Source organism: Mercenaria mercenaria, chromosome 18 (genome assembly GCF_021730395.1).
Source record: "Mercenaria mercenaria strain notata chromosome 18, MADL_Memer_1, whole genome shotgun sequence".
Lineage (NCBI taxonomy): Eukaryota > Metazoa > Mollusca > Bivalvia > Venerida > Veneridae > Mercenaria > Mercenaria mercenaria.
The window spans coordinates 31,111,288-31,138,498 of record NC_069378.1 but is presented as its reverse complement, the minus strand read 5'-3'; the positions used below and the strand labels follow the sequence as shown (position 1 = coordinate 31,138,498).

At 36.8% G+C, this 27,211-nt stretch overlaps 1 protein-coding gene across 1 annotated transcript in view; it reads left to right on the top strand.

Moving 5' to 3' along the window:
- LOC123539123 (integumentary mucin C.1-like) overlaps positions 1-26,900 on the top strand; it is a 32,149-nt gene extending 5,249 nt beyond the window's left edge. The window contains exons 2-5 of the mRNA XM_045323606.2: positions 19,555-20,404; positions 25,064-25,208; positions 26,042-26,203; positions 26,780-26,900. Coding sequence (XP_045179541.2) covers positions 19,576-20,404; positions 25,064-25,208; positions 26,042-26,203; positions 26,780-26,834 — 1,191 coding nt within the window. The 5' untranslated portion in view covers positions 19,555-19,575 and the 3' untranslated portion in view covers positions 26,835-26,900. The remainder of the gene's footprint in view (positions 1-19,554; positions 20,405-25,063; positions 25,209-26,041; positions 26,204-26,779) is intronic.
- The last annotated feature ends 311 nt before the right edge of the window (positions 26,901-27,211 follow it).

Genomic DNA, 27,211 nt, shown 5'->3' with positions numbered 1-27,211 from the left:
GGTGCGCAACTTCACATGTTTCTAATAAATGTTCACAGAAAAGAATGAAAGAAATTTAATGAAATTCTGCCAAATGGTAAGTTTGTTATGTACAAATATGTGGATTTTTAGACAATTAAAGGGCAATAACTCTGAAATCCGTACAAAATTGTGTGTGCACAACCACATTATAGTGCCCTAAATTCTGTTAAAGTTTCATAGTTCAAGGTCAAATATATCAAAAGTTATGATGCAGAAATTGCCATATCTATAGATCTATAGTACCCTATATTATAGTTAACACTAGAAACTTCTAAGGGCCATAACTCTGGTGTTACTTGGGCAATCTGTCTGAAACTTGATGGGCCCCATAACCTCATAGTGGTGAAGATGTTTATGAAGTTTGTCTGAAAAAAATGTAAAATAATGAATTTTCTTTTTCTTTTGGGGGGGGGGGGGGGGGGGGGGGCGGGATCAAGGTAAGGGGGTGACCAGGTGTGGGTACACAACTTCACATGTTTACAATAAATGTTCATGGAAAAGAATGAAAGAAATTAATGAAATTCTACCAAATGGTAAGTTTGTTATGTACAAATATGTGGATTTTTATACAACTAAAGGGCAATAACTCTAAATTTACAAATAAATCCAAACGAAATTGTGTGTACACAACCACATTATGGTGATCTAAATTCTGTTTAAGTTTCATAGTTCTAGGTGAAATATATCAAAAGTTATGATGCAGAAATTGCCATATTTATAGTACCCTATATAGTTAACACTTGAAACTTCTAAGGGCCATAACTCTGTTGTTACTTGGGCAATCTGATTGAAACTTGACGGGCCGCAAGAACTCATAGTGGTGAACATGTATATGAAGTTTTAAATAAATATTCCCAACCATTTCCTAGATATGGCTCCGGACGGAAAGACGGACGGACGGACGAACGGAAGGACGGAAAGACGGACGGACGGAAAGACGGACGGAAGGACGGACGGACGGACGGACAACGCCAAAACTATATCCCTCCGACTTTGGTCAGGGGATAATAAAGTTAACGCTGTTCACATAATAGGTAGGCTGTTCCCTCTATAATCCAGATTAAATTTAATCAAACAATCTAAACTAACATTGAGGTCTTCTCGCTAATCTGAAATTATATTTGAATAAATCTGAGGAATTAATCATTTGACTTTAAGATTATAAATATGTCGCATAAAAGTGTTTTTATGATATCAGATGTAATAAAAAAGATCGAAAAGATATGAAGTTCTCTTAAAGGTAATTCAAGATCAAGCCTGGGTACCTATGATTTTTGATACATATTTCTGTTTTAAGCTTGATTCTCAGTCTGCAAAAAGTTTAAAGAAATTCTGTCCGTAGGATAATTTTTGCCCTATCAATATTTTTCATCTTGAGATATTCTGTGGGGTTTATCTCTTTAAAAGGAATCTTGTATTTGTTCACACATTTCTCTGCAGAAAACTTCACAATTTCCCTATATGGCATACCTTCATTTGACATTTACATATCTGTATTTTCAAATCACTGCCTACTTACGGCTCAAACTTCACCTGTAGTAGTTAAAAAATGCTTTTTACTTGCAAAGAGGAAAAAGAGTTAACTTGCAGGATATGGCAAGTGTTTCAGACTCCGAATATTTGTTCAGGTTTTGATTATCGGGTTTACTAATTTTTGATGGACATTTATCATGTCCGCTGTCCAACGTAATGTTAATTTATAGTGTTCTGGTTCCTGCCAACGCTTTAGGGTCACAAGAGATGAGTGTCACCCATATATAGAAAATGAAATCTTGAATTTATCTGCTTAGAGGGCGCTTTCTGCATTTTGGTTGGTCAAACTGTCCCTAGAAATAATAACTATATGCAAGCGCAAAATTTGCCGCCTTGCCAGAGCGCAGTTGATTTTTAGAATTTGTCGAGTAAGGCACGAGTTCTATAATTTATGTTTCAATTCACTACGTTTTGGGCACAGATAGCATTGTTCAGTAAGTTAATTTTTTGTTTTTACTGCCTTGTTCGGAGGAATTATTTTGTTCAAATAATTTATTTTGAAACAATTACACATTTTTATTGTTAAGGTAGATGATTTCGTATTTTTATTAAGTAATGGCTTTGTTCACATAACTAGTGCAGGATTCCCGCAATTTCTTTGTTAAAGATGTACAATGTATTATGTTTTCTTTATGTTAATACTTGTATGTTCGTATGCGGTTTTATGCGTATTCTTTTATGTATTATGGTTACTGATAGTTTGAATGTTTTGACTTTCAGATAACCGCTACGCTACGCTACGCTACGCTACGCTACACTATTGTACGTTCTACGTAAGGAATAAAAGTGATTGAAGTAGCGCGTGTATTGCATCTTTTTCTTGTTTGCCCAAAATATTTGGGGGTGAAGCTGCCCACTACAGTTATGAAGTAGTGTTATTAGTCCATATTAACGATTGCGACTCAGTTAGTAAAGAGTTGACAGATCGACAGTTATTGAACATTATCTGGGACGAGAAAAGTTGCAGTTAATTGGATTATGCATAGTTAGTGCAAAGTTAAGTTTTCTGGATTATATGTGCTTTGTATATTCCGGACATAAGAATAACAACTGGATTATGCATAGTTAGTGCAAAGTTAAATTTTCTGGACTATATGTGCTTTGTATATTCCGGACATAAGAATTAGTATTTCATAAAATGGCTGACGGCTCGGCACGAGAAGAAATCGAAGCTACAGCGAAGAAGCTCGTCGCAAGCTTCTCGAGGATTACGAAGGCAATTGACATTAAGCTAAAGGCAGGTGACTCTGGGTTCGAACAGTTGCAGAAAGAACTTTGTGATTGCTGGGAGCAATTGCTTGACGTACGTCGAAGATGTGAGGCGTCAATAAATGAAAATAAGCTCACGGAAATGAAAGAACGGTACAGCTTCTTGTTATCGCGAATGAGTTATTCATCTGAAAATAACACAAACCGCGGAAGTTCCGTTTCTTCACACAACTCCGCAGCGTCACGCAAGAGGAAAGCGGAACTGCGTCTGCGCCAGATACAAGAAAAACAAGAACTAGAACGCAAGAGTGAGGAGCTTCGGCGGGAGCTCGAACTACAGACTGCCCGGCATGAAGTAGAGCGGGCCGACATAGAGGATGAGGAGTCGGATAACGACGAAGGCATGGACTACCTATCCTTACCGGACGGTTCATCACCGGACAACAAAGTGGGTGATTATGTGAATAAGTGTAGTAAGGACGTACCTTTCCAAGGAAATAGTGACAGACTTTGTGACAACGTGCCACCAGTTCAATTCGGTGTTCAGGACTTTCATGGTTTACCAAAACCGGAATTAATTAAGTTCAATGGGAATCCTGCTGATTACTGTAAGTTTCTTAGTAACTTTGAAACAAATATTGAGACAAGGGTAAGTGATAGTAGGTTAAGGTTAAATTATCTTATTCAGTTATGTCAGGGAGATGCCAGATATTGTATAGAAGATTGTGTAATTTTGCCTCCGGACGAAGGCTATTTAAGGGCTAAAGAAATATTGAAATCCAGATACGGCAAACCCCATTTAGTGGCCAGGTCACATGTAGATAGTTTGATAAATGGCAGTGTCATTAAGAGCAACGACGTTAAGGATTGTTGAATCTGTCGCTTAATATGGAAAAATGCCACATCACTCTCTCACAGCTAGGCTTCATGTCAGATGTGAATAATACTGAAAACCTAAGAAAAATTGTTGGGAGACTACCGGTCCACATTCGGTCTAAGTGGGTTGAACGTGCAAGTAGCCTAATAGAACAGGGAGTCGAACCAAATTTCGATCACCTGTTAACCTTTGTAAAGGAACGTTCTAGTGTTGCAAATACTATGTATGGTTATGACCTTGCAAATGAGTCTAATAAGCACATAAAAAACTTGCCCCGAAAGTCCCATGATAACCCTTCACAAAGAAATAAAGTTGTAACACTGTCCACTGGATCTGATAAGAGAAACTCAGGTAAATCTCTCCCAGAAAATACCCCTAGGGCACGATTATCATGTATTTATTGCAAGAAGGCCCATAAATTAAGGGAATGCCAAGAGTTTAGACTAATTGATATTGATTCAAAGCTGAGAGTTATCAGAGAGCATGAAATGTGTGAAAATTGCATGAATTTTAAACATACTGCACAAAATTGTAGGAAAATTAGTTTATGCGAGGTTTCTGGTTGTACCGGGAAACACAATACAATGTTTCACCGAGACTCTGGTCATAACCGTGAGTATGAAAATGGGCAGGATAAGTATGTCGCTGCTTCCGAATCTCGTCTCAACCGAATCAGGTCAGTTTGCGCATTGTTCCAGTAGTAGTAGGAACGGAATCTTCACAAGTAGAGACGTATGCTCTCCTAGACGAAGGGAGTGATGTAACGTTGTGCAGTGATAGTCTTATCAAAAGGCTAGGGGTTGAAGGTAAACCTTGTAAGTTCACGTTAACTACAGTTTAACAAGTCTAGTCAGAATCAGACTGGCAGAGAAGTGCAGTTGCAGGTAAGTGCATTGAATGGAGGTCAAGTTATTGACCTAGAAGGGTGTGGTCTGTCAAAACCTTGCCTATCTCATTGCAGTCGTTACCGGACCAGTCTGTAGCAGGTAAGTGGAAACACTTGAGTGGCATTTATTTACCGAAAATTGATGTCGGTAAAGTAGAGTTGCTCGTCGGAAGCGACACCCCAGATGCATTCTGGGTAGAGGAGCAGCGAAGGGGAAAAAGAGGTGAGCCCTATGCAATCAGGACGATGCTAAGCTGGAGCATTATCGGGCCAATAGGTAATAGGCCATCATTAGATCACGGTAGTATTAATTTTCAGCTTGCATCTAGTACACAGTTGCAAATTGATAAGCTATGGACTACTGACTTTCGAGATGTCGAGAGTTGTGGCACAGGGATGTCACAGGAGGACCGTCGTGCCCTGTCCAGTATGGAAGGTACGGTAACAAAAAGAAAACGGTCACTACAAGTTAGGGCTCCCATGGAAGGACCCTGATGTAAGTCTTCCAAATAACGTGAAGATGGCCAGTATACGTCTCGGTCACTTGAAAGGAAAACTTCAAAGAGATGATCGGTTACTTGATATGTACAAAGAAACAGTAAATGGGTATATCGAACGTGGGTACGCTTCCTTGGTGGATGCTAGAGAAGGATTCGAACCCGTCGAACTTGGTACCTCCCACACCATCCCGTGCTTAATCCAAAGAAGCCAGGCAAGGTAAGGGTGTATTTGATTGTGCTGCTAAGTATCAAGGCACATCTTTGAATGATAATCTTTTACAAGGCCCCGACCTTACCAACAGTATAACTGGAGTACTGATGCGCTTCAGCAGGCACCAGTGGCACTGGTTGCGGACATAGAAGCTATGTTCCACCAAGTAAGAGTGTGTGAACAGGACAGGGATGCCCTAAGGTTCCTTTGGTGGCCTCGAGGTAACCTACACGAGGAGCCAAAGGAGTACCGCATGAACGTACATTTATTTGGCGCGACTTCGTCGCCCAGTTGTGCAGCCTTCAGTTTAAAGCGCACCGCAAATGACAATATGGACAAATTCAGTCAAGAAGCGGTAAGTACGGTTGAACGTAATTTCTATGTTGACGACCTTCTGAAGTCCGTGTTGGATCCGACTTCGGAATTAGACTTGCCGCTGAACTGAGAGAACTACTCCGCTAGGGGTTTCAGACTTACGAAATGGCTTTCCAATAGTGAACAAGTCATGAACTCGATCCCTGAAAGGGATCGGGCCGAACCGAGGGCCAAATTAGATCTTAACACCGAATCGTTATGTGAGCGAACTCTCGGGTTACAGTGGCTTGTTAAGCAGGATCAGTTTGTGTTTGATGTTAATCTCCATGATAAGGGCACGACAAGACGCAGCATCTTGTCGGTCGCAAGTTCGTTGTATGACCCACTTGGATTAGTAGCACCAGTGACTTTAATACCAAAATTGATCTTACAACGTGCTTGTAGGCTGAACTTAGGTTGGGACGAACTAATTCCAGATGCGGAAGCAGAAAAATGGTCACAGTGGCTAAGCTGTCTGCCGGCATTATCCAAGGTGAGTATTGACAGATGTATAATCCCAAGTGACCTTGACAGGTCAACGTTGAAGGCTGAACTTCACATGTTCAGCGACGCTAGTGAATTTGCGTACGGGTCTTCCGTGTACGTAAAGCGTACGACGCCAACGGACGCAGTAAGTGCAGCCTTATTATAGGTAAGTCAAGGTTAGCGCCTATAAAAACGTATCTCAATTCCAAGGCTCGAACTGGCAGCAGCAGTAGTTGCTGTCAAACTTTATCAGATAGTTACAGAGGAGCTTGACATCCAAATTTCTGGAAGATACTTTTGGACAGACTCCATGATTGTGTTGGGGTACATAAGGAATGAACGGAAAAGGTTCAAGACCTTTGTTGCAAACAGACTGTCCGTAATTCATGAGGTGACGTCACCACATGACTGGAGGTATGTACCCTCTAAGAGTAACCCTGCCGACATGGCGTCAAGAGGTATTGATCCGCAAGAGAACGAAAGGCTTGAAACATGGTTGTCTGGCCCGAAATTCCTTAAAGGTAATGAGGCAGAGTGGCCAGCTAAGGTAAGTAACATAACCTTGCACGAGGATGACATAGAGCTCAAGCCTGAGGCTAGCGTACTAAACACACAAGTGAAGCGTGATTCGAGTATGGTACGTTGCTAAGTAAGTTTTCCGACTGGCATAAGCTACAAAGTGCAGTCGTTGGCTACTCCGTTTCAAGTGGCTTTTAATGCAAAATTCCTGCCGAAAAGGCGAAGTCTTCGTAACAGGGTAAGTAGTAAAATCCTAAGTGCGACGGAAATGCAAATGGCACAGATGGCCATATTCAAACTAGTTCAAACACAGGCGTTTGAAAATGAAATGTGTGAAGTGAAGGCTAACAGTCGAGTTTCGAATTCGAGCTCTTTGAAAAGGCTATGTCCTATATTAAAGGATGGTGTTTTGCGAGTCGGTGGGCGAGTAGAATTGTCCGACCTGCACGTAGATGCCAAGCATCAAATCATTCTACCAAGTAGCCATCACGTGACTAGAATCCTGATACAGAAATACCACGAACAGAATGCGCATATGGGTCCGGTACATATTTTGTCTTTATTGCGGCAAAAGTATTGGATAATTCACGGGCTGCAAACTGTGAAGTCAGTCCTTAGCCAGTGTAATTACGTGTAAACGACAGCTGCAACGACCGGAAGTTCAACAGATGAGCGATCTTCCAGAAGAAAGACTCACTCCGGACATGCCGCCATTCACCTATGTAGGAGTTGACTATTTCGGACCTATGTTCGTAAAATCAGGTCGGAAACATTACAAAAGGTATGGTTGTCTACTTACATGTCTGACAAGCAGAGCTGTGCACCTTGAAATTGCACACAGCCTAGATACAGATTCGTTTTTATGTGCATTGCAGCGATTCATTAGCCGTAGAGGACGTCCGGACAAGATTTTCAGCGACAATGGTAAGAATTTTTGTAGCCGCGAAAGGGAGTTAAACGAATCTATCAATTCTTGGAACGAACAAAGTATGTCTAATTTTTTCAGCAAAATGAAATCAAATGGCATTTCAATCCACCATACGCCGCTCATATGGGTGGAGTATGGGAAAGACTTGTTAAAGCAACAAAAAGAGCTTTAAAGTCTGTCATTGGGGAACAGCTTCTCAATGATGAAGCACTGTCCACCCTTATCACGGAAGTTGAGAAAATACTGAATGATAGACCAATCACACAGGTAAGTGTCGATCCCAAGGATCCACAACCGCTTACACCAAATAAGATACTGCTGATGCGTTCAAACGCATGTTTCCCACCAGGTACGTTTGACAAAAATGATAATTACTGTAAAAGATGGTGGCGACAAGTTCAGTATTTAGCAAACCTTTTCTGGAAAAGATGGGTGCGTGAATATTGCCGACATTGCAGGTAAGACAAAAGTGGCATAATACACAAAGGAATGTGTCCGTAAATGACCTCGTTCTCGTCTGCGATGAGCAGACATCACGTGGGAAATGGCCATTAGGCATCGTTCTCGAGGTAAACAAAGGTAGAGACGGACTCGTAAGGTCATGTAAGGTCAAGGTAAATGGGTCCGTAAAGGTACGGCCGATTACGATGTTATGCGTGTTAGAGCAGGAAACTTTTCATGCTAACTGATAACAATGATCAGCCACGGGAATTAACGCCTTAGCGAATATTCAGACGCTACTATATTGTAAAAATGTACATATATTACTGAAGTTATTAGTTTGTCTCACTCTTCTTGAGGATAGTGAATGTTTTTTATTGTTATGAAATAAGTATTATATTCTTCGTCTTCCTTAAAATATATGGATGAACTTAAGTAAAAGAGTTCATCGAGGGCCGGTGTTTCAGACTCCGAATATTTGTTCAGGTTTTGATTATCGGGTTTACTAATTTTTGATGGACATTTATCATGTCCGCTGTCCAACGTAATGTTAATTTATAGTGTTCTGGTTCCTGCCAACGCTTAGGGTCACAAGAGATGAGTGTCACCCATATATAGAAAATGAAATCTTGAATTTATCTGCTTAGAGGGCGCTTTCTGCATTTTGGTTGGTCAAACTGTCCCTAGAAATAATAACTATATGCAAGCGCAAAATTTGCCGCCTTGCCAGAGCGCAGTTGATTTTTAGAATTTGTCGAGTAAGGCACGAGTTCTATAATTTAGTTTCAATTCACTACGTTTTGGCACAGATAGCATTGTTCAGTAAGTTAATTTTTTGTTTTTTACTGCCTTGTTCGGAGGAATTATTTTGTTCAAATAATTTATTTTGAAACAATTACACATTTTTATTGTTAAGGTAGATGATTTCGTATTTTTATTAAGTAATGGCTTTGTTCACATAACTAGTGCAGGATTCCCGCAATTTCTTTGTTAAAGATGTACAATGTATTATGTTTTCTTTATGTTAATACTTGTATGTTCGTATGCGGTTTTATGCGTATTCTTTTATGTATTATGGTTACTGATAGTTTGAATGTTTTGACTTTCAGATAACCGCTACGCTACGCTACGCTACGCTACGCTACACTATTGTACGTTCTACGTAAGGAATAAAAGTGATTGAAGTAGCGCGTGTATTGCATCTTTTTCTTGTTGCCCAAAATACTTGGGGTGAAGCTGCCCACTACAGTTATGAAGTAGTGTTATTAGTCCATATTAACGATTGCGACTCAGTTAGTAAAGAGTTGACAGATCGACAGCAAGTACCCAGTCACATTACACTACAATGAAGTTTCAGCGAATTTATCTCATTTTAGCCAGGAACATTTGTTTTTCGGCTGAAATATCTCCTTGTCAGAAAGTGATCCTTTTAATATTTTTCAGATTGTGAACTTTCATGCAATTAATCACAAATATGTACAGTGTCTGTTTACAGTTTGTAGTTTAGTTCGAATGTCTATATATTACATTTGAACGGTTTATTTTACGGCATGAAAATCATACTTTCAAATATTACATATCATTCTTTATTAAGGTATTTTTGCTACCCTTTATGTGTTTGAACATCACAGGCTGTCAAAAGCCTTATCTAGAAGCAAAACAAATCGTTCTTCACATATACAAAGAAAAACTCATTGCAGTATGCTTTGAGGGTAGCAGCAACACTTCTTACCCTGCACCTTAAGAACTTTATGAACCCGGATACCAGAACCTTTAGTAAGTAAGCAAGGTTAAACCGGTCATCTTTGCCCAACTCCTCACTCTTAATCCTAATTATATTTCAAACACACATGGCAGATCCCTCAAGAAACTAAAAGTTGTTTTGATGATTTATAGTATATTGTGTAGGTGATGAGCAACTCTGATTCAAGTTTCTACTGTTTAAATCTGATATCCTAATAGTCAATTGATTAACTAACTATTCCTGACAGAATAGACTTTGAACAATTCTTATGATTATAGAATATGCATATAAATTTATGATACATTGTACATCAAAATATTCTGGTACATATTTAGGCTTACTGTAATGATATTTTCCCGTCTTTTAAGTGAATTGACATTTACAAAATACTGAACTTGCAACATTATTAATCAAAATGCAGAAACAGCTGATGGAGCTTCAAGTTTTATAAATATTGAATGTCCACACAGTGATACAGTTTTGGATACTTCTATTCAGTCGTTTAAAGTTGTAACTATACACCAGCGAAGTAATTCTGTTCAGTGCTTGTACCTTCTAAATACGATCTTGAAGATCTTTGATATTTATATTATTGACCATCTTTTTAAAAGCTTACAAAGTCATGTTTTCTCTTAGAAGGTTTCAGAAGTCATAGTAAACTTTGAGGCTGTTCTGACAAAAATACTTGATATCGAATTATTGAAACATTTAATCATAGAAAGGACATCGGACATTATGCTAGGGATTTTGCCCTAAGTTCAATGCTATTTCTTGACTTCAGTAGCTGATAGTTTTATGAAACAGCTTCATATACTGAAAAATAAGTTATATTCCTATCAAACTGTCACAGAAAATAATTTTATTTCATATTTGTTTTCTTGAAAATCGAACAGTTTGTAAATAAGGGTCATATTTTTGAAAAATTTGAAATGTGTATTTTTAGTTAAAATAAACATTGGTATTTAAGATATGTCTACTGTGAAATATTTTAACACAGTAAATAAACTTATACCATGCAGATTATCAGTTCTATTGACATTTTTGAAAATAAACGAAACGGAAAAAATAAAAGTGGAACAAACCTTTTGGTCCCTAACTGTAACTCAGTTATTTCCACCCGAGTGCCCATGATAACACCGATGCATTGATCATAGCCTATTGTTTGTTTTCTATACATCTATTGCTATACTGTATTTATACACATGTACAATACTGACCGGGCATTATGTGGAGGATTATTATTGAATACATGCAGTGGTGTAGCTGGCCATACATTGGCGTAGCTGGCCTTTTGCAGTTGAAACGGAGGGGTGCAGGAGACTGCCTATTCCACTGTGGGTTCAGGGATGCCTTACTTTTAGCATTTTATATCAGTGGAACAGAACTTCACTAGCTAGTATCAACATTTATATAGATATTCTTGGGGTGTCTGTGTTAGTTCTTTGAGGTCATTACTAGTATTTCGGTTGGCTTCAAAATAAGTTTCAGACGTGTGAGCGAATTGATGTTAATTCTGGTGGTGTCAGTGTTAGTTCTGGGCGAGTAAGTATTAGTTCTATGGGTCTCAGTGTAAGATCTGGATGGAACTGGGTTAGTTAATGAGATGGTGTCTGGTAGAGTTCTGTTATGGTATAGGATGCTGGATCGAATAAAAGCAAATGTTGCTCTTAAAATGCATTATGGGTTCACTTCAGCTGTGCCCTACAAAAGGTAAAACATTTGCACCTAAATGGCACTATTCCCATAGAAGTTTGTCTGTATTTGTTTGTCAGTTTACGTTGAAGACACATATGTAATATGTCGAAGCCACTTGCTTGGTTCTTGACTTACGACAGATGCAGTTGTCTCAATCCTGATGACACTCGATCGACGGACTTAGACTGTTAAGAGGTAACAGATCTGATTGAAAAATTCATAAGGTATACTTATGACGATCTGTCTGCTTTCTAGCTTGACTTTCTATGTTCTGTGCTTGAAATATTTACAAAAATGAATAAAGCTGTAGATATGTAAGGTTTAGGAAACACATGCAATAAGTGTCAAATATTTATGTAAAAATGTATTTGCTGACACCCAGTACGTAGTTTTTTTTTCAATTTTAAACACTTTCCCACCTGTGACCAAGTGCCAATTTTTGCAACATATACATATATAACAATTATTTACAAAGGCATGTGAATTATTTTGTTGCGTCACTGGGGGGAAAGATGTTTAAAATGTAAAAATGATTTATGTTCATATTTTAATAGAAAAGAGAATGAGAAATGTCTACAAAGTCGTCTTTTTTCTTCATAAACTTGTAAAATGAAGTCGCATTTATCAAGAAATGGTCTTCAACTATCGTAACTATGCAATTTCAGAAGTCTATCCCTATGTCACTTTTTCCTTAATCGGATAGGCAATCTGAATAGGAAAATGTCCGAGGTCCTTCCCTCTTTTTTTAAATGACAAATTTAAGACATATTTCACCCTGCAACTGGGCATTGTACTCTCGATCTGTCAATCTGTCGTCCTAACCTGTTTAATTATACTGAATAGCTTATGTGGCAGGGAACGTGTGGAATACCTGGTGGCCCTTTATATCTTAATTAAATTCAATAAATCCGATTTGCAGCAGTATCAGACTTGTTGGCTTAAAAGATATTCATATCTTTTATGATGATATTCTTCAATGTTTTTATTATATCAGATATGATAAAAAAAACACCTTTATACGACATATTTATTACCTTAAACTCAAATGGTTAAGTCCTCAGAAGTATAATTTCAGATTAGCGAAAAGACTACGATTTAGTTTAGATTGTTTGATTACATTCAATCTAGATTATAGAGAGGGGAACCTGTTCACAGAGTGTAACTTATTACATGAACAGCGAAATAATAATGAAATATGGCATATTCTAACACGACCAGCAAATAACCTACATACATGTAGAGCAAAATCTATCTCGGGTTATTCTGCAATAAACCACTCTCGTGCAATGACGTCATCCGATCCAGGTGCGTAGCACGGTCGTTAAAAGTACATTTTTTCTAACACAGTTGATACTAGTATGTCGTGTTAGAATCGAAATAATAAGTTCCCGAGTGTGATTTATCGTAGAATTACGGAAACGTTTATGGGCCTCGCAATGTCGTGTTAGATAACGCAGATTTCGACATATTTTCGCGAGAAATCAACATATTATCACAACAAGTCGATATATCTTATTGACATGTTGCATTCCTTTTTTCAATGTTTAATCATTTTTACTCGAGATCCGCGTAAGCTGTAATGATATCTCGACATATTATGTCGATATAAACCATCCCTTTCTTGATTTTCTAACGCAAGTTCTCGTCTTAACCCGACTATATATAAACAAAGTCACTTCAATGACAGTGACCAGGGGCGTAGGAAAGGTGAGGTTGTGTTAAGGATTCAGTATGTATGCGTGGATCTTGGGTCTCGTCAAGCAGAGTTTTGTTTGTTTGTTTTGGATTTAACGCCGTTTTTCAACAGTATTTCAGTTATGTAACGGCGGGCAGTTAACCTAAACAGTGTTCCTGGATTCTGTACCAGTACAAACCTGTTCTCCGCAAGTAGCTGCCAACTTCCCCACATGAATCAGAGGTGGAGGACGAATGATTTCAGACACAATGTCTTTTATCAAATCGTCACGGAGAACATACGCCTCGCCCAGGGCTCGAACTCACGACCCCACGTTCCGTAGATCTGCGCTCTCCCTACTGAGCTAAGCTGGCGGACTGTCAAGCAGAGTAAACAATGAACATAAATATAAAATAAAAACGTATAGTAATTCCAGAATAAAATGCGGATTCACTGTGTATAGGCAGTTTACGAGTACTTACAGGCACCAAATATTCACTCGGCGGATCATTTGCCTTTCTATAAAGGGACTCGGTAAAGCTGCTAGTTATAGCAAGACTAAAAAATTATTTCTGGTTTACGGCAATTTGTAAGTGCTTTAATGCTACTCGTTGACAGATAGTGTGAAGCAGAGAATAACTGCATACACAGTTTGGTTTGTCTGTGAACAAATAACATATCACTAGTACATAACACATTTTTATAAATATTTTCTGAGTGCATATTTTTTTCCAAAACAGCAACAGCAAACAAATTAAACAGATAAAGAAAATTAAAGAAGAAAACAACCTCACAGTAAGATATCCACAGTTTTACTTTCACAACAGACGTCCGTCAGATGTTGTGAAAGAGATAGAGAATCTGCCATTGGTCTTCGATTAAGATGAGAAAATCCCAACCCGAGGGAGCACCGCTCAAGTCTTAAAAGAGGCTGTGCCGAGTTTAAGACTTGAGCGGTGCGCCAGAGGGTTGGGATTTTCGATCTTCACCGAACACCAATGATGGATTCTATTTCTCACTTACCACAACAGAAACAATAAAAACAAGCATGAAAATATGAAACTATTTAAAACGCGGGAAATTGACGTCCGTAAGCAGAAGTGACGTCATGACATTTCAGTGACGCACAATAACAAAGTTCCGCTTTACTTTTATCGTTTGTAGCGTAACGGTACGTTCTTATCATAAAGTAATGAATTTTGAATCGAGAAATACACTATAAGGAACGGAGAGAAAAGATAAAGGTACCTGATTTTTTAATTATTTTACATAAATAATATGTATATTCAGTGCATGAAGTAGTCCGTCACAGGAATGTGGGATAACCCATGTGAGAAAAGATTTTCTCACTTATCGGACAGAAAAATCTCTATTTTTAGAAGTGCTGGAAAATCTTATCTCACATGGGTTATCCCACACTCCTGTGACGGACTACTTCATGCACTGAATATACATAATATTTATGTAAAATAATTAAAAATCAGGTACCTTTATCTTTTCTCTCCGTTCCTTATAGTGTATTTCTCGATTCAAAATTCATTACTTTATGATAAGAACGTACCGTTACGCTACAAACGATAAAACTAAAGCGGAACTTTGTTATTGTGCGTCACTGAAATATTACGACGTCACTTCTGCTTACGGACGCCAATTTCCCGCGTTTTAAGTAGTTTCATATTTTTATGCTTGTTTTTATTGTTTCTGTTGTGGTAAGTGAGAAATAGAATCCATAATTGGTGTTCGGTGAAGATCGGAAATCCCAAACCCTCGGGCGAACCGCTCAAGTCTTAAACTCGGCTCAGCCTCGTTTAAGACTTGAGCGGTGCGCCCTCGGGTTGGGATTTTCTGATCTTAACCGAAGACCAATGATGGATTCTCTATTTCCAGCATTTCTAAAAATAGAGATTTTTCTGTCCGATAAGTGAGAAAAGCAATTCTTTGAAAATTATTTTTTCTATTTTTATGGATTTCATAAAGGTTCAACACGGATTTCATAAGAAAAAGTGAATATTCAAATTAAAAGAAAATACAATGATTATGTTTTATGAATGGATTTCATTAAAAAACGTCCGAAAATAACAACAATTTTTTTAATTAGAAATATAAGTAAGTTCATCTAGAATACAGTCGGATTTCCTTAAAAAGGTGATTGAAGGAAATAAATAAATAAAATGTTGATGTTTTTATATGAAGAAAATTAAGACTGCTTGGATATCCTAAAATATCTGTAGCATTGCATTTGATGGACCAGTGTGTTTGTAACACTGTCTGCTATCTGTCACCTCACATGGATTAGGAACTTACATACTATAAGTGGTCAACTTGAATAGTGTATACTTTTATTCATGGCAGGAAATATGGAACTTGTTTTTGTGTACATTCATATATCTTTTGTGTGTTGTCAGAATTCAAAGGAATCATGGTAACGTTACTGTGGTTTTTAGGAACCGCTTCTTAGGACATTGCGCTCCCAAAAATTGCAAACTAAGTGCTGTAATTGTTAAAGTACAGTTTAAACTGCACTACAGTCACTTTATATTGGTGGTAAGCCAGGCTTCTAGGAACAGGGTCAGTGCTACAATTCACAAAATAATTTCCAAAATTGCGTTTATTCTACTAATTAAACTTCCAGCTATTTGATTTGTCTTACTAGCATGGTATTGAAAATGCCCGCCCAATATGAAAATACTTCCTACGGGCCTGAAAACCCAAATTTCATATTTCTAAAGAGAGCAATTACTATGTAGGGATAACGCATGTTTTTCGTGTTATAACGTTTGCAGAATCCCTAGGGATTGTTTGGTGCCCGAGCCCGTATGGCGAGGGTACCAAAGTATCCCGAGGGATTCTGAAGATGTTATAACACGAAATGAACATGCGCTAACGCTATTCTAGCATAAAACGCGGAAAAAACCTAATAAATGAATACATTCTACCTCAACGTCATTAAATTTCCATGAAAAGCGCGGGAATATCTGAGTTGCTTTTTCACGTTGACGTCATTTCCATTTGAATTATTCGTTTGGAACCGTAATACGTTTACGCTTTGCCACGGAACGGGCATATATAAAAAGGTGTTATAACAGCACATGAGCGCGAAAATCTCTCTGTTAACACCCCCCAAAAATGACAAGAACAGCAGTTTTATGCTAGAATATATTACGAGAACTCACTTTAGTAAATCAAGAAAGGGGCGTTTTATATCGTCATACTATGTCGAGATATCTTTATAGCTTACGCGGATCTCGAGAAAAATTATTAAACATTGAAAAAATGAATGCAATAAGTCAATAAAATATATCGACTTGTTGTGATAATATGTCGATTTCTCGCGAAAATATGTCGATATTTGCGTTATCTAACGCGACATTGCGAGGCCCATAAACGTTTCCGTAGTCTCGTGGCAGAAATATGTCACCATATTATTGTGATAATGTTTTCAGAAAAATGCACAACTTTTCTGGAAAGTTTAGAATATTATCGTGATAGCTACCAAGTATGTCGCGGCAGTTTCAAGCACTAACGCGAAATTTGCGCTTAAATATTTTCTGGAAACAAAATATCTCGAAACTGTTATGTTTTACCGAAATGTTTTCAGAAAAATACACACATTTCTTGAAAAATTTACAGTATTATCGTGATAGCTACCTAGCTATCTCGTGTCAGAAATATGCCACCATGTATACCAGACAGTTTCATGAAACCTGCTAACTTTTCGGGAAGGTAAACTTTTTATGATATGTTTTACTTTCTGAAAAAAGTTGTTGGTTTTTTCGTGAAAAAAAAAACCAACAACAACTAGTCTACTTAACTAAAAATAGAAACAGAACATTCGGAACGCTTCATATTAGTATTCATAGTGTCCATGTGAAAACATTTTGATTGTGGTTACAATCTACCAATTTATGGTGGAGTTAAGGACCTTTCTCAACTTAAAGTTCAGCAAAATGTCGATGTCCATCAAATAACCCCTGAAAACTATTGAAGGGAATTTAAAAAAAATTTACATGATGATAGATGGCAACAAGAGAAAATGCAGAGAGCAAGAACTATAATCCTTTATCAGGTTACTTCAGTATTATCTCCTCTTTGCACTATTTTAATAGCATAATTTAGGCTTGTCTTGGTCAAATATTCAAGAGCACCGAAGATATTTCATTGAAACTTGCCGTATTAATCATAATCAAAGGAAGTGCAGGTCACAAAAATTATATCTCTGTCACAATTTCAGGTATATGTTCATAAAATAGACCAAAATTCGATTTAGGTTACAACCTACCAAATGTTTGCGGAGTTATGGCCTCTTTTCGACTTAAAATTCAACATCATTATTTTGGGCTGAGTTAAGGTCCCTTTAATATGTTTACATATTTTTATTTCCCCGACGAAGTCAAGGGGGGATATTGGTAATGGTCTCCGTCCGTGTGTTCGTGTGTGCGTCCGTAACACTTGTTCGGACCATAACTCCACTACTGCTAAAGGGATTTAGTTCATAATGCACACGATGATAGAGGACATTAAGTGAAAGTGCAGTGTACAAGAACCATAACTCTACCTTGCCTACTTTTTGAATTATTTCCCTTTATTAAATTTACTTGTCCGGGGCGTAACTCTTGAAGTACTTAAGGGAATTTATTCAAACTGCATACATAGAAAGAGGACATTAAGGGAAAGTGCAGATATCTATTTTTAGATAACTGGTGTCATGTAAAATTTTCATGAAAATGTTTATATGGTTTCGCGAAAATTTTCATGAAAACTTTCTTTAAGTGGTGTAGTCCAGAGCAAATATAATTTTGCTTTTATGAAAATTTATCTGGTTTCATGAAAACCACTATTATTTTCGCGAAATTTTTCATGAAAACTTTTTTTAAGTGGTGTCAGTTCAGAGCACTAACAAGCATAATTTCGTGTTAAGATATTTAACTATATAGTCTTCATAATATGTTTCTGTTTTCATGAAATCCTCCAATATTAACTTGAAAATTTCCTTCATTTTCACGAAAGGTTTCATGAAAACTAAAAGCTAAGTGGTGGCAGATTTATGCCACCATATATAATAGTAACAGACGTGGTCCAATACCTTCCAGAAATAGTCATGCGGTATAGCCATCTTTATGACGTCATAGTTTGGACTGGTAAATGTCAAATAGTTCTAAATAGGTAATCAGGCAGCACTTCCGGGCTAATCGGATAATGGTGGAAAGAAAAAATCCTCATTTTTTCCCAGTTAGAGTGGCACTTTCATGTTTTATGTAGGCCAGCTCCAGTTTTTATTTCATTGACATTTTGAGGAGATTTTTTTTTTTTTGCATTTGTAGAAATGTAAACAAACCTTATTATTCATGTGTTGATACCCACATTTTAGCTGTCAGTTTGGAAGATATTCCATAGTGTTGACCCGTCACACTTTTAGAAGATACTTGACCCCTACTTTTCTTGGTGTTTTCTGGTGGTTTATAGGTCAATTAAGTTCTTAAGGCTAGTAATTCTTGTTTAAAATGGACCTGGCTATGTGTTACCAGAAGATTGTTCATTTTATATAGAACATATAGCAAATTTATTTACTACTGTACAGCCTAACTGTTAGAATTAATGAGTGTAATTTATGTGCTGTTTAGAGGACAAAAAGATAAAATATGGAAAAAGGTCCCAGTCAGGAGAAGTAGTTATAAACTGTGTCGCGACAGCTATTTTCTCATCTTATATTTTCAAAATTGGAGGAAATTTGGCTCGACCGCAAACGTTACTGAAAAAAGCACTAAAACCTTAAAAACTGATTGTATCAAAACGAAATACAGTATTGTTTTCATGTATCAAGGCTACTGTTATAATTTTAAGTAAAACTGACATTTCTTTTAGAAAGAAAGTTTTGCTTAAACTATGCCAAGAACCACTTACCACTAAGCATTTGTCTCACATTTTTAAAAAATATATATATGTAATTTGATACAATTTCAGAGCTATTATATTTTAGATTTCCAAAGGCCTTTAATTTTCACGTACTTATATTAAAAATATTATCATTTTGTATATTTTCCTACCTTATGATACCAGACAAAGTAAATAGTTCTATATTTCCGATTAGACTTGCTTGCGCTATTGAATCAAGTAGCTGCGCTGTAAAATGCATTGAGTATTCAGGTTCGAACCCGTTATTTCAAAGCATAAAACTGGAAAGAACGCTTGTTGTCGGCATCCCGTGCCTTCATCGCTTTGACAAAAATTTTCTCAAGCTAACTAAGCTATCTTAGCTTCCGTCACATTGTGGTGGTGGTCAATTGTTTTCTAGCAGTGGCAGTTACTGGTCTTACTTCAAATATTGATAGCAATAATACTGATGAAGATCTGGTAAGTATTTGTTTAAAAGTAATTGTCAGAATTAATCTTGTACTTCGATCGCAGAGAAGAATTATGCATCAAGAATTGTTAATTAATGTCACCAAGTCCGGTAAATTGTTTTTTAATATTTCAGATACAGAAGATTTATTACGAAATGCCGACAACATTGATTGCTTTACTTTGGGTTATAATATCAAGCCTTGGAACAAACGATGTATACGCAGAAATAAATACTACATTAACGACACCAGAAGCAAATGAAACGACAACACTAACAACGCAAACAAACCTGACAATAATAACACAACTAACCGAAGTAACAACAGAAGAACCATCCACATCATCAAAACCACAACCAGACACATCAATAACAGTTGAATCAACCGAATCACAAGCAAACACAACACCAACAACAGAAACAACCACACCAAAAACAGCAGAACCAAACGCATCACAACAAAACACAACAACAGCAGCAGACACATTCACACCAACAACAGGAGAATCAATCGCGTCACAACCAAACACCACACCAACAACAGTAGAATCAATAACACCACAACCAAACACAACAACAACAGCAGAAACAACCACACCACCAACAGCACAAACACACACATTACCAATAGCAAAACAAACACCATCAACAACAGCAGAACCAACAACAGTATCAAACGCACAACCTACTACATCAATAACAACACCACCAGTCACGAAATCCCTGACAACACAACCAACCTTATCATCCAGCTCAACACTGCCATCACCACAGTCCACAAAAATACAATCCTCAAAACAATCATCAGCATCAACACACGGACCCTTTTCACTATTAACACTAGAACCAAACACATCAATAGCATCAACATCAAAATCTACGGCAACTTCCGCATCATCAATATCTACAAAACGCACATCTTCCGCACCAACATTAACGAGTGGTCCCGTAACAACAAAATATGAAACACATCCTGCTATAAATGGTAAGATAATTTTTACAAAACTTGATATCCAAAGTAAAAAGTCTGAATAATTCGACATAACCCTCTAAATAGCCATTTTCTGTCATTAAAAAACGTTCATTAAAGCCGTGAGTTTGCATAAGTGATTTCAAAGCCATATCTTACCAAGTTTCAGAGCATAGCTTACTAGTATGCAAGATATGAGGGCGATTCAATAAGAAATAACTAAGAAAGAAATGAGATGCGGTTATTAAACTATTAGCTGTATGTAGCATTGAAATGTTTCAAGTCTAAAAATATCAAATCATGTATTTATAATTATCGTTGCTATGGAGACAACTTGAACATTATATTTACCAGACGTTCGATGGACAAGGTTTTCGCGTAACTTAAAGTCAATTAACATTAATTTGATGGGTTTTTAGTCACACCTGCACAATTTTATATCATACGAGGGTCCTGCGAAAAGTTTTGTCATAAGGATAAGATTTCAGAAGTGCAGCGTTTAATTAAAAACATTTTTATTTCAACCCTTCAAAGTATTCACAGTTTACCGAAACACATTTTTGTAACATCTTTTACCCAATCGTGAAATGCATTTAATAGCCTTATTTTGGTATCTGTAGGAAACACCGCTATATAGCACTGGCAACTGATTTTCTGAACGTGTATTTCTTTCCAGTTAGCATTTTCTAAAGCCTTGGAAATATAAAGAAGTCACATGGACTCAGATCCGGTGAGTTAGGCTGGTGGTTCACAACATACACGTTTTCAGATGTCAAGAGGCCCTTAACGTCCTCGCACCTGTGAAAAGAGATGTTGTCATGAATCAAATGGACCACTGACCATCCTTTGCTCTGACGCTTCTTATCATAAAACCTTTTCACTGTCTTCAGCTCAGAATTCTTATAGAGGCGTCTAGTAAGTGTATGACACGATGAAAACACTTGAACAATGACTCGCTAGAATTAAAGAAGATGGCATACAGCATTTTCTTAGTACTGATCATTCTCTTGGCAATGCATTGACATATTTGATATTTCATTTCCTTTGACTGTTATCGGTTATTCTCTGCGGCTAAACCACGTGCATCAAGGTTTTGTAACCTACTGGCAAATTAGACCTAACCCGACTTTTACAACTGTTCTGTTGTTTTTTTTTCAGAAGTTCCCGGGCACATTTTAGACGCTGTTTCTTTTAATCCTCAGTGAACCAAATGAGGTATCCATCTAGCAGAAATCTTTGTTAGGAGTATATGCTGTTTCAGAATCGTGAACATGCTGTCTTCTGATCTGCAAGTGCTACTAGCTATCTCTGTCACCGATCACCAGACATCCCGTTCCTACATAGCCTTTACAGCAGCGACGTTTGCCTCGGTAATAGAAGTGTTAGGTCCACCGAGGCGGTCGTCAACTCTGACTGACAATGTTTTAGCTTCAATCCACTTAGATACTGTGCACATTGAAATGCACTAAGGTCCACATATATAACACATTCCATCAAATACAAGCTTTGCATTCATACCAAGCCGTATGTGACATTATAATATTGCCTTGAATTTTAATCTGATCGTCCATGTTACAAAATGACTTATAAAATGATGCACATATTTCAAACTTAAATGTCTCGGTCATTTGAAAAGCAAATGTATATTGTTAGCCATTTAGAAAAGAATTGATGTAGTGTGAAACGTTTTAAAATATACCAATGGCAAAACTACAGAATACTTTTAATGACAAACCTTTTGCAGGACCCTCGGAAGGAGACTTTCCAGTTTTTGAATGGTGAAGGAAGTCCTCAGGTGCCCCTCTGGTTATTATTTCATGTGCAGGCGGGCACCCCCACTCGCCCCCTACACACTCAAGCCAATTTTCGAACACACAGCTGTGATGGACTGTGAGGGGCACTGTGGAAAATATTCATATTAAAAACAATAAACTATGTACTTAATCACAATTAAAAACATAGAAAATTGAAGTTAGTCGACTCGCAAAAAAGTCCTTCTGTGCACATTTGAGATGCTTCTAGGCAACATTCAGATGGTAAATGGAACATTTTCATAAGCTTTGTCAATTGGTATCAAAATTAGCTGATCTAGAAAAAAGATGGTAGTTACAAAACGTAAACAACAACAACAAACAAACAAGCAACAACAAGCAAAAAAACAAAACAAAAACAAACAAACAAAAAAAACGCAATTCATGGAATAAATAGAAAATTGCTGAAATGTTAATGAAGTTTTAAAGATGTTGATCTTTGTCTATAAAGTAAGACACTAATTTAAACTTCACCGCTTTCAAACCGTAATGACATGAGTGCAAGTATAAATGTCCTTTCCACGACAACCAAAAATAGCCATGTGTTCAGTCATAGCTGTCTTGCAACAGAATGCTTGCAATGAGGCTGTGAATATTTAAAACGATTTTATCTCGACATTAAAATGATCTCGACAAATATTTATCAAACTACCGACATGGATAAATTTAAAGTGATCATCTTTGACTAATTAATTAATCAAGATCTTTAAAAGGTGTCAAAATGGCTTTTAAATGTCAATATTATCATACCATATTGAAATAATTGTTAAATACATCTCCATTCTGCTTTCCAAACTGTAACAAGGGAATTCATTGATGCAAGATCAAAGACCCCGCCAAGTGTTGTGTCTGAAGTACATTTATTGCAATATGGGAAATCACCTAATCATTACTTTATTAGTCTGACTGACTACAAATTATCAACATTAGCACATAAAACAATATATGTTATAAACTGTTTAAAACATGAAGAATAAACATGATAGAAAAATATTACCATGCAATACAAATCCTCTACTTGCAATGACATTGACATTGCGAGTAGGTGGTCCGTTTACATACACAATTAAAGTAATCATTTCACTAAGGTCAGCACCTGTGAAAAGTTCTTATATGCAGGAGCGTGTGTATGAAGTTTCATAGAAATGCAGTTTGTTGGGAAATGAGGAAATTTTAAAAGATAATTATTTCAAAGTTGTGGTTCACAGACACCATTATTTTTATTATCATGTAATGTAATGAGTGTTTTCTATTCACTGATGAAGTTTTATGGACCTTAGTCACCTACGTTATAGATTTCAGAATGCAGATTATACACAGCATTTTACTGTTTCCGTTGCCAAAATAACCAAAAATTTTGTCCAAGAAAAGAATGATGTTACATGAATAATCTCTATATTGCCCCTATTCACAAAGCATGAATCTTTCCTATATACTTTTGGAATATCATAGAATTCATTTTTTTTTCGGACAAACGATTAACTTGAAGTCCTCGTTGAACCTTAAGGTTACTAGGAATATGTCAGTGTCTAGATTCAAATCTAATATTACAAGAAATTTAGCAAGCATAATGACCAAAGTGTAGAAAATGTTTTAATGAAAATGTTTTTTTTTTTAAGTCAGGAATGGACAGATACAAAAACAAACTATCTATAAAAGTAAAAAAAAAAAGAAAAAAAAAAGAAACAAGTATCAAGATATAATACAACCAGAGCAACTGACTAGTCATATAAAATCAATGAAAATATAAATTCAACAAGGAAATCTATTTGAAAGTCACTGATGCTTTGATAAGTTATGGTCCCATGGCTTTTAATATTTCGATCTAACCACATTTAAAAAAGAATTAACTTGTCACTGACAAATTCTGCCAAATGATGGCTCTTTATTGCACACCTTGGTTGACAGTGAATATCTGTAAACAATGAGTATATGTCACATAAGCAAAAAACAAAAACAAAAAAGAAACAAACAAATAGAAATAGGAATCTGCAAAAATGTGCGCATTCTGAAATTACATCACTGTACCTATCAACAAAGAAAATAAGACAATAAGACAAAAGGTTAAAAATAAGTTAACAGCGGCACTTCCTTCGTTCATTTCAACATATATATGCTTATTGATTCCTTTATTTAATTTCTTAATACGTTTTTTCAAGGAATTTTATGCAGGCAAAGTGTAATTTTCCGTATTTTTATTTTTTAATATTCTCTTCGAAGTTTACTGAAAGGTTATTGTAAAATACATGAATGCTCACTTGTCCGCAATTCACGCGTTGCAGTATGGTATATCTGCGGTGTGCTCTTTTAATAGAAAATGAGATAGGTAAGTAGGTCATGCTAAGATCAGAAATAGAAAACTTGACTTGTCTGCAATTTTCACTGTTTGCCTTGTTCTCGGTGCTTCCGAGGAATCTACTTTCCAGATTTTTTTTACAGAGTAACCTCCCTTATCAATAAATCGGATCAACATTTTGACGAAATTGTAAATAAAAAAATATTTTCTGCTCTACAAATAATGAGAAGAATGACAGATAACATTGTTTTATATCACATAATAAGTTGCATTACATACATTTTTTATGTTTTCTTTTTGCCATTTTTTGTTTATTCACTAAAATCTATTGTGCAATATCGTTGGTCCTTTTACAAACTATTCACTGCGTTCAGTTTATCACTCTGAAACTATTCATTACCATCTTTACAGGGTCCGAAATAAAAATGTATTCCATATACTCGACGCCGCCTCCTGGGCGGCGTCGAATCAATAACACACACATTGGTGGCGGAAATCCTATGTATAGTATAGATTAAGTTAAAGAAAAAAATACATGTATTTGAAAGATAGTGCTGTTTTCTTCAGGTAATCATTGTCGACTTGGATTTAAATTGAAAGCTAAAGAAGATAAAATATGTGTTTACTTGTGCGAGGATAAAGTCTGTCAGAACGACGGAGTGTGTACTTTGGTAAATGATATGGCTGGAAACAAGCCCGTGCCTATGTGCAGGTAAGAGGCAGTAACTCAGAGATATTTCTATATATGTTTATTGGCAAAATTTCAAATTAATTTTTAATATTCTTTCACATTTTCATACTTAGACGTTTAGTGTGTGTGTGTGTGTGTGTGTGTGTGTGTGTGTGTGTGTGTGTGTGCGCGTGTTTGTCTGCGTGTGCGTGCGTGCGTGTTCAGGTTTAGCGTCTTTTTCAGCAATTTTTCAGTCGTATAAAGGACGGTGTCTACTTGTAGCAGTGAGCACTATGCCCAACTTTATAGTGCTGCCCCCATGGAATATCACACCATAGACAGGTAACGTGATACTCCTCCCAGTCACATTATACTGACACCAGGCTGACAAGTCATAGTACTATCCTCTTAATGCTGAGCGCCAAGCAAGGTCGATACTAGTACCGTTTTTACGTCTTTGGTATGACGCGGCCAGGGATCGAACTCGAAGCAGACGCTCTACCACTAGGCTACCGAGGCGGTCTTTGGAGGTTTAGCTCAAAAGCAAAAAGAAAGAATGGTTGGTTTGTTTCTTTGTTCTTGGTTTAACGCCATTTTTCAACAGTATTTCAGTTAAGTAACGGCGGGCAGTTAACTTAACCAGTGTTCTTGGATTCTGTACCAGTACAAACCTGTTCTCCGCAAGTAACTGCCAACTTCCTCAATATGAATCAGAGGCAGACGACGAATGATTTCAGACACAATGTCTTTTATCAAATCGTCATATACATCATAGTATTACGCTGCCTCATGACCCCGCGATCCGTAGATCTGAGCTTTCTCCTTGAGCTCTTTAAAGCGGGAGGGCTTAAAAGAAAGATATGATTTTCTTGTAGATGCAAAACAGACGATGATACAGAATACAGTGGGGATAGCTGCGAAATATCCAAACCAAGCCGATTGAAGGAAAGGAAGATAACTCTTGGTATTCTAATTCCTGTGGCCTGCATTCTCCTATTGATCCTGACATGTACATGTCTTAAATTAAAAAGAAATAGGTACGAATATGTTTTTTCTATCACTTCTGTTAGAATAAGCTCGAGCGATTTCAAGAACAGAGTGACACGTGAATATAAAGCAGTACAACTCAAAAAGCAAGCCCAACCAATTCTTTGTCTGAAATCTTTGAAAAAATACGTGTACCTTCAAGAGAATAAAACAAATATATGACATTGTATATATTCATTTGCAGAAGAGCTGCACCTTTTTCAAACAAAAGTATGTTTGTGGAGTCCATTTAAGTTTGTTTTTGTTTCGTTTTGTTTTGTTTTAAATACGTGTTTTCGTTGGATATATCTTGGTTTGTTACGTCACAAACCTTGATCATGAGATTGTTTAATTTATTTTACATTTTCAGTTTATAATAATTTACATTTCAAAACCTGGTTCATGAGATCGTTTGTTATAACTTACTAAGGTCTGATATAAAACATTGTGTTCATTTAATTAAAGCCTTGTCTGTTTGTTTATAGCTGGAAAATGTTATTTCATTTATCACATCTTTATCTAAGTGTTAAAATATCCATACACTCATTTTGATAAAAACACATGAAGCCTTTCTTTATTTCTTTCAGTAAAGCTGCACGAGCGCTTGGGAACAATTACGATTTAAACTCTGGAGCTCTTTGACAAAATTGATTGTATTGCATGAAATTTCTTTTTTCACTTTTTCACTTCTCACAAATTTTATCTCATAAAAAGGAAATGGAAGCATTTAATTTCTGTTAAAGTCATATGAGCCATGCCATGAGAAAACCAACATAGTGGTTTTGTGACCAGCATGGATCCAGACCAGCCTGCGCATCCGCGCAGTCTGGTCAGGATCCGTGCTGTTCACTAACGGTTTCTCTAATTGTAATAGCTTTGAAAGCGAACAGCATGGATCCTGACCAGACTGCGCGGATGCGCAGGCTGGTCTGGATCCATGCTGGTCACAAAACCACTATGTTGGTTTTCTCATGGCATGGCTCATATCATTTTTAATTATCATTCTTATAAAAATGTTA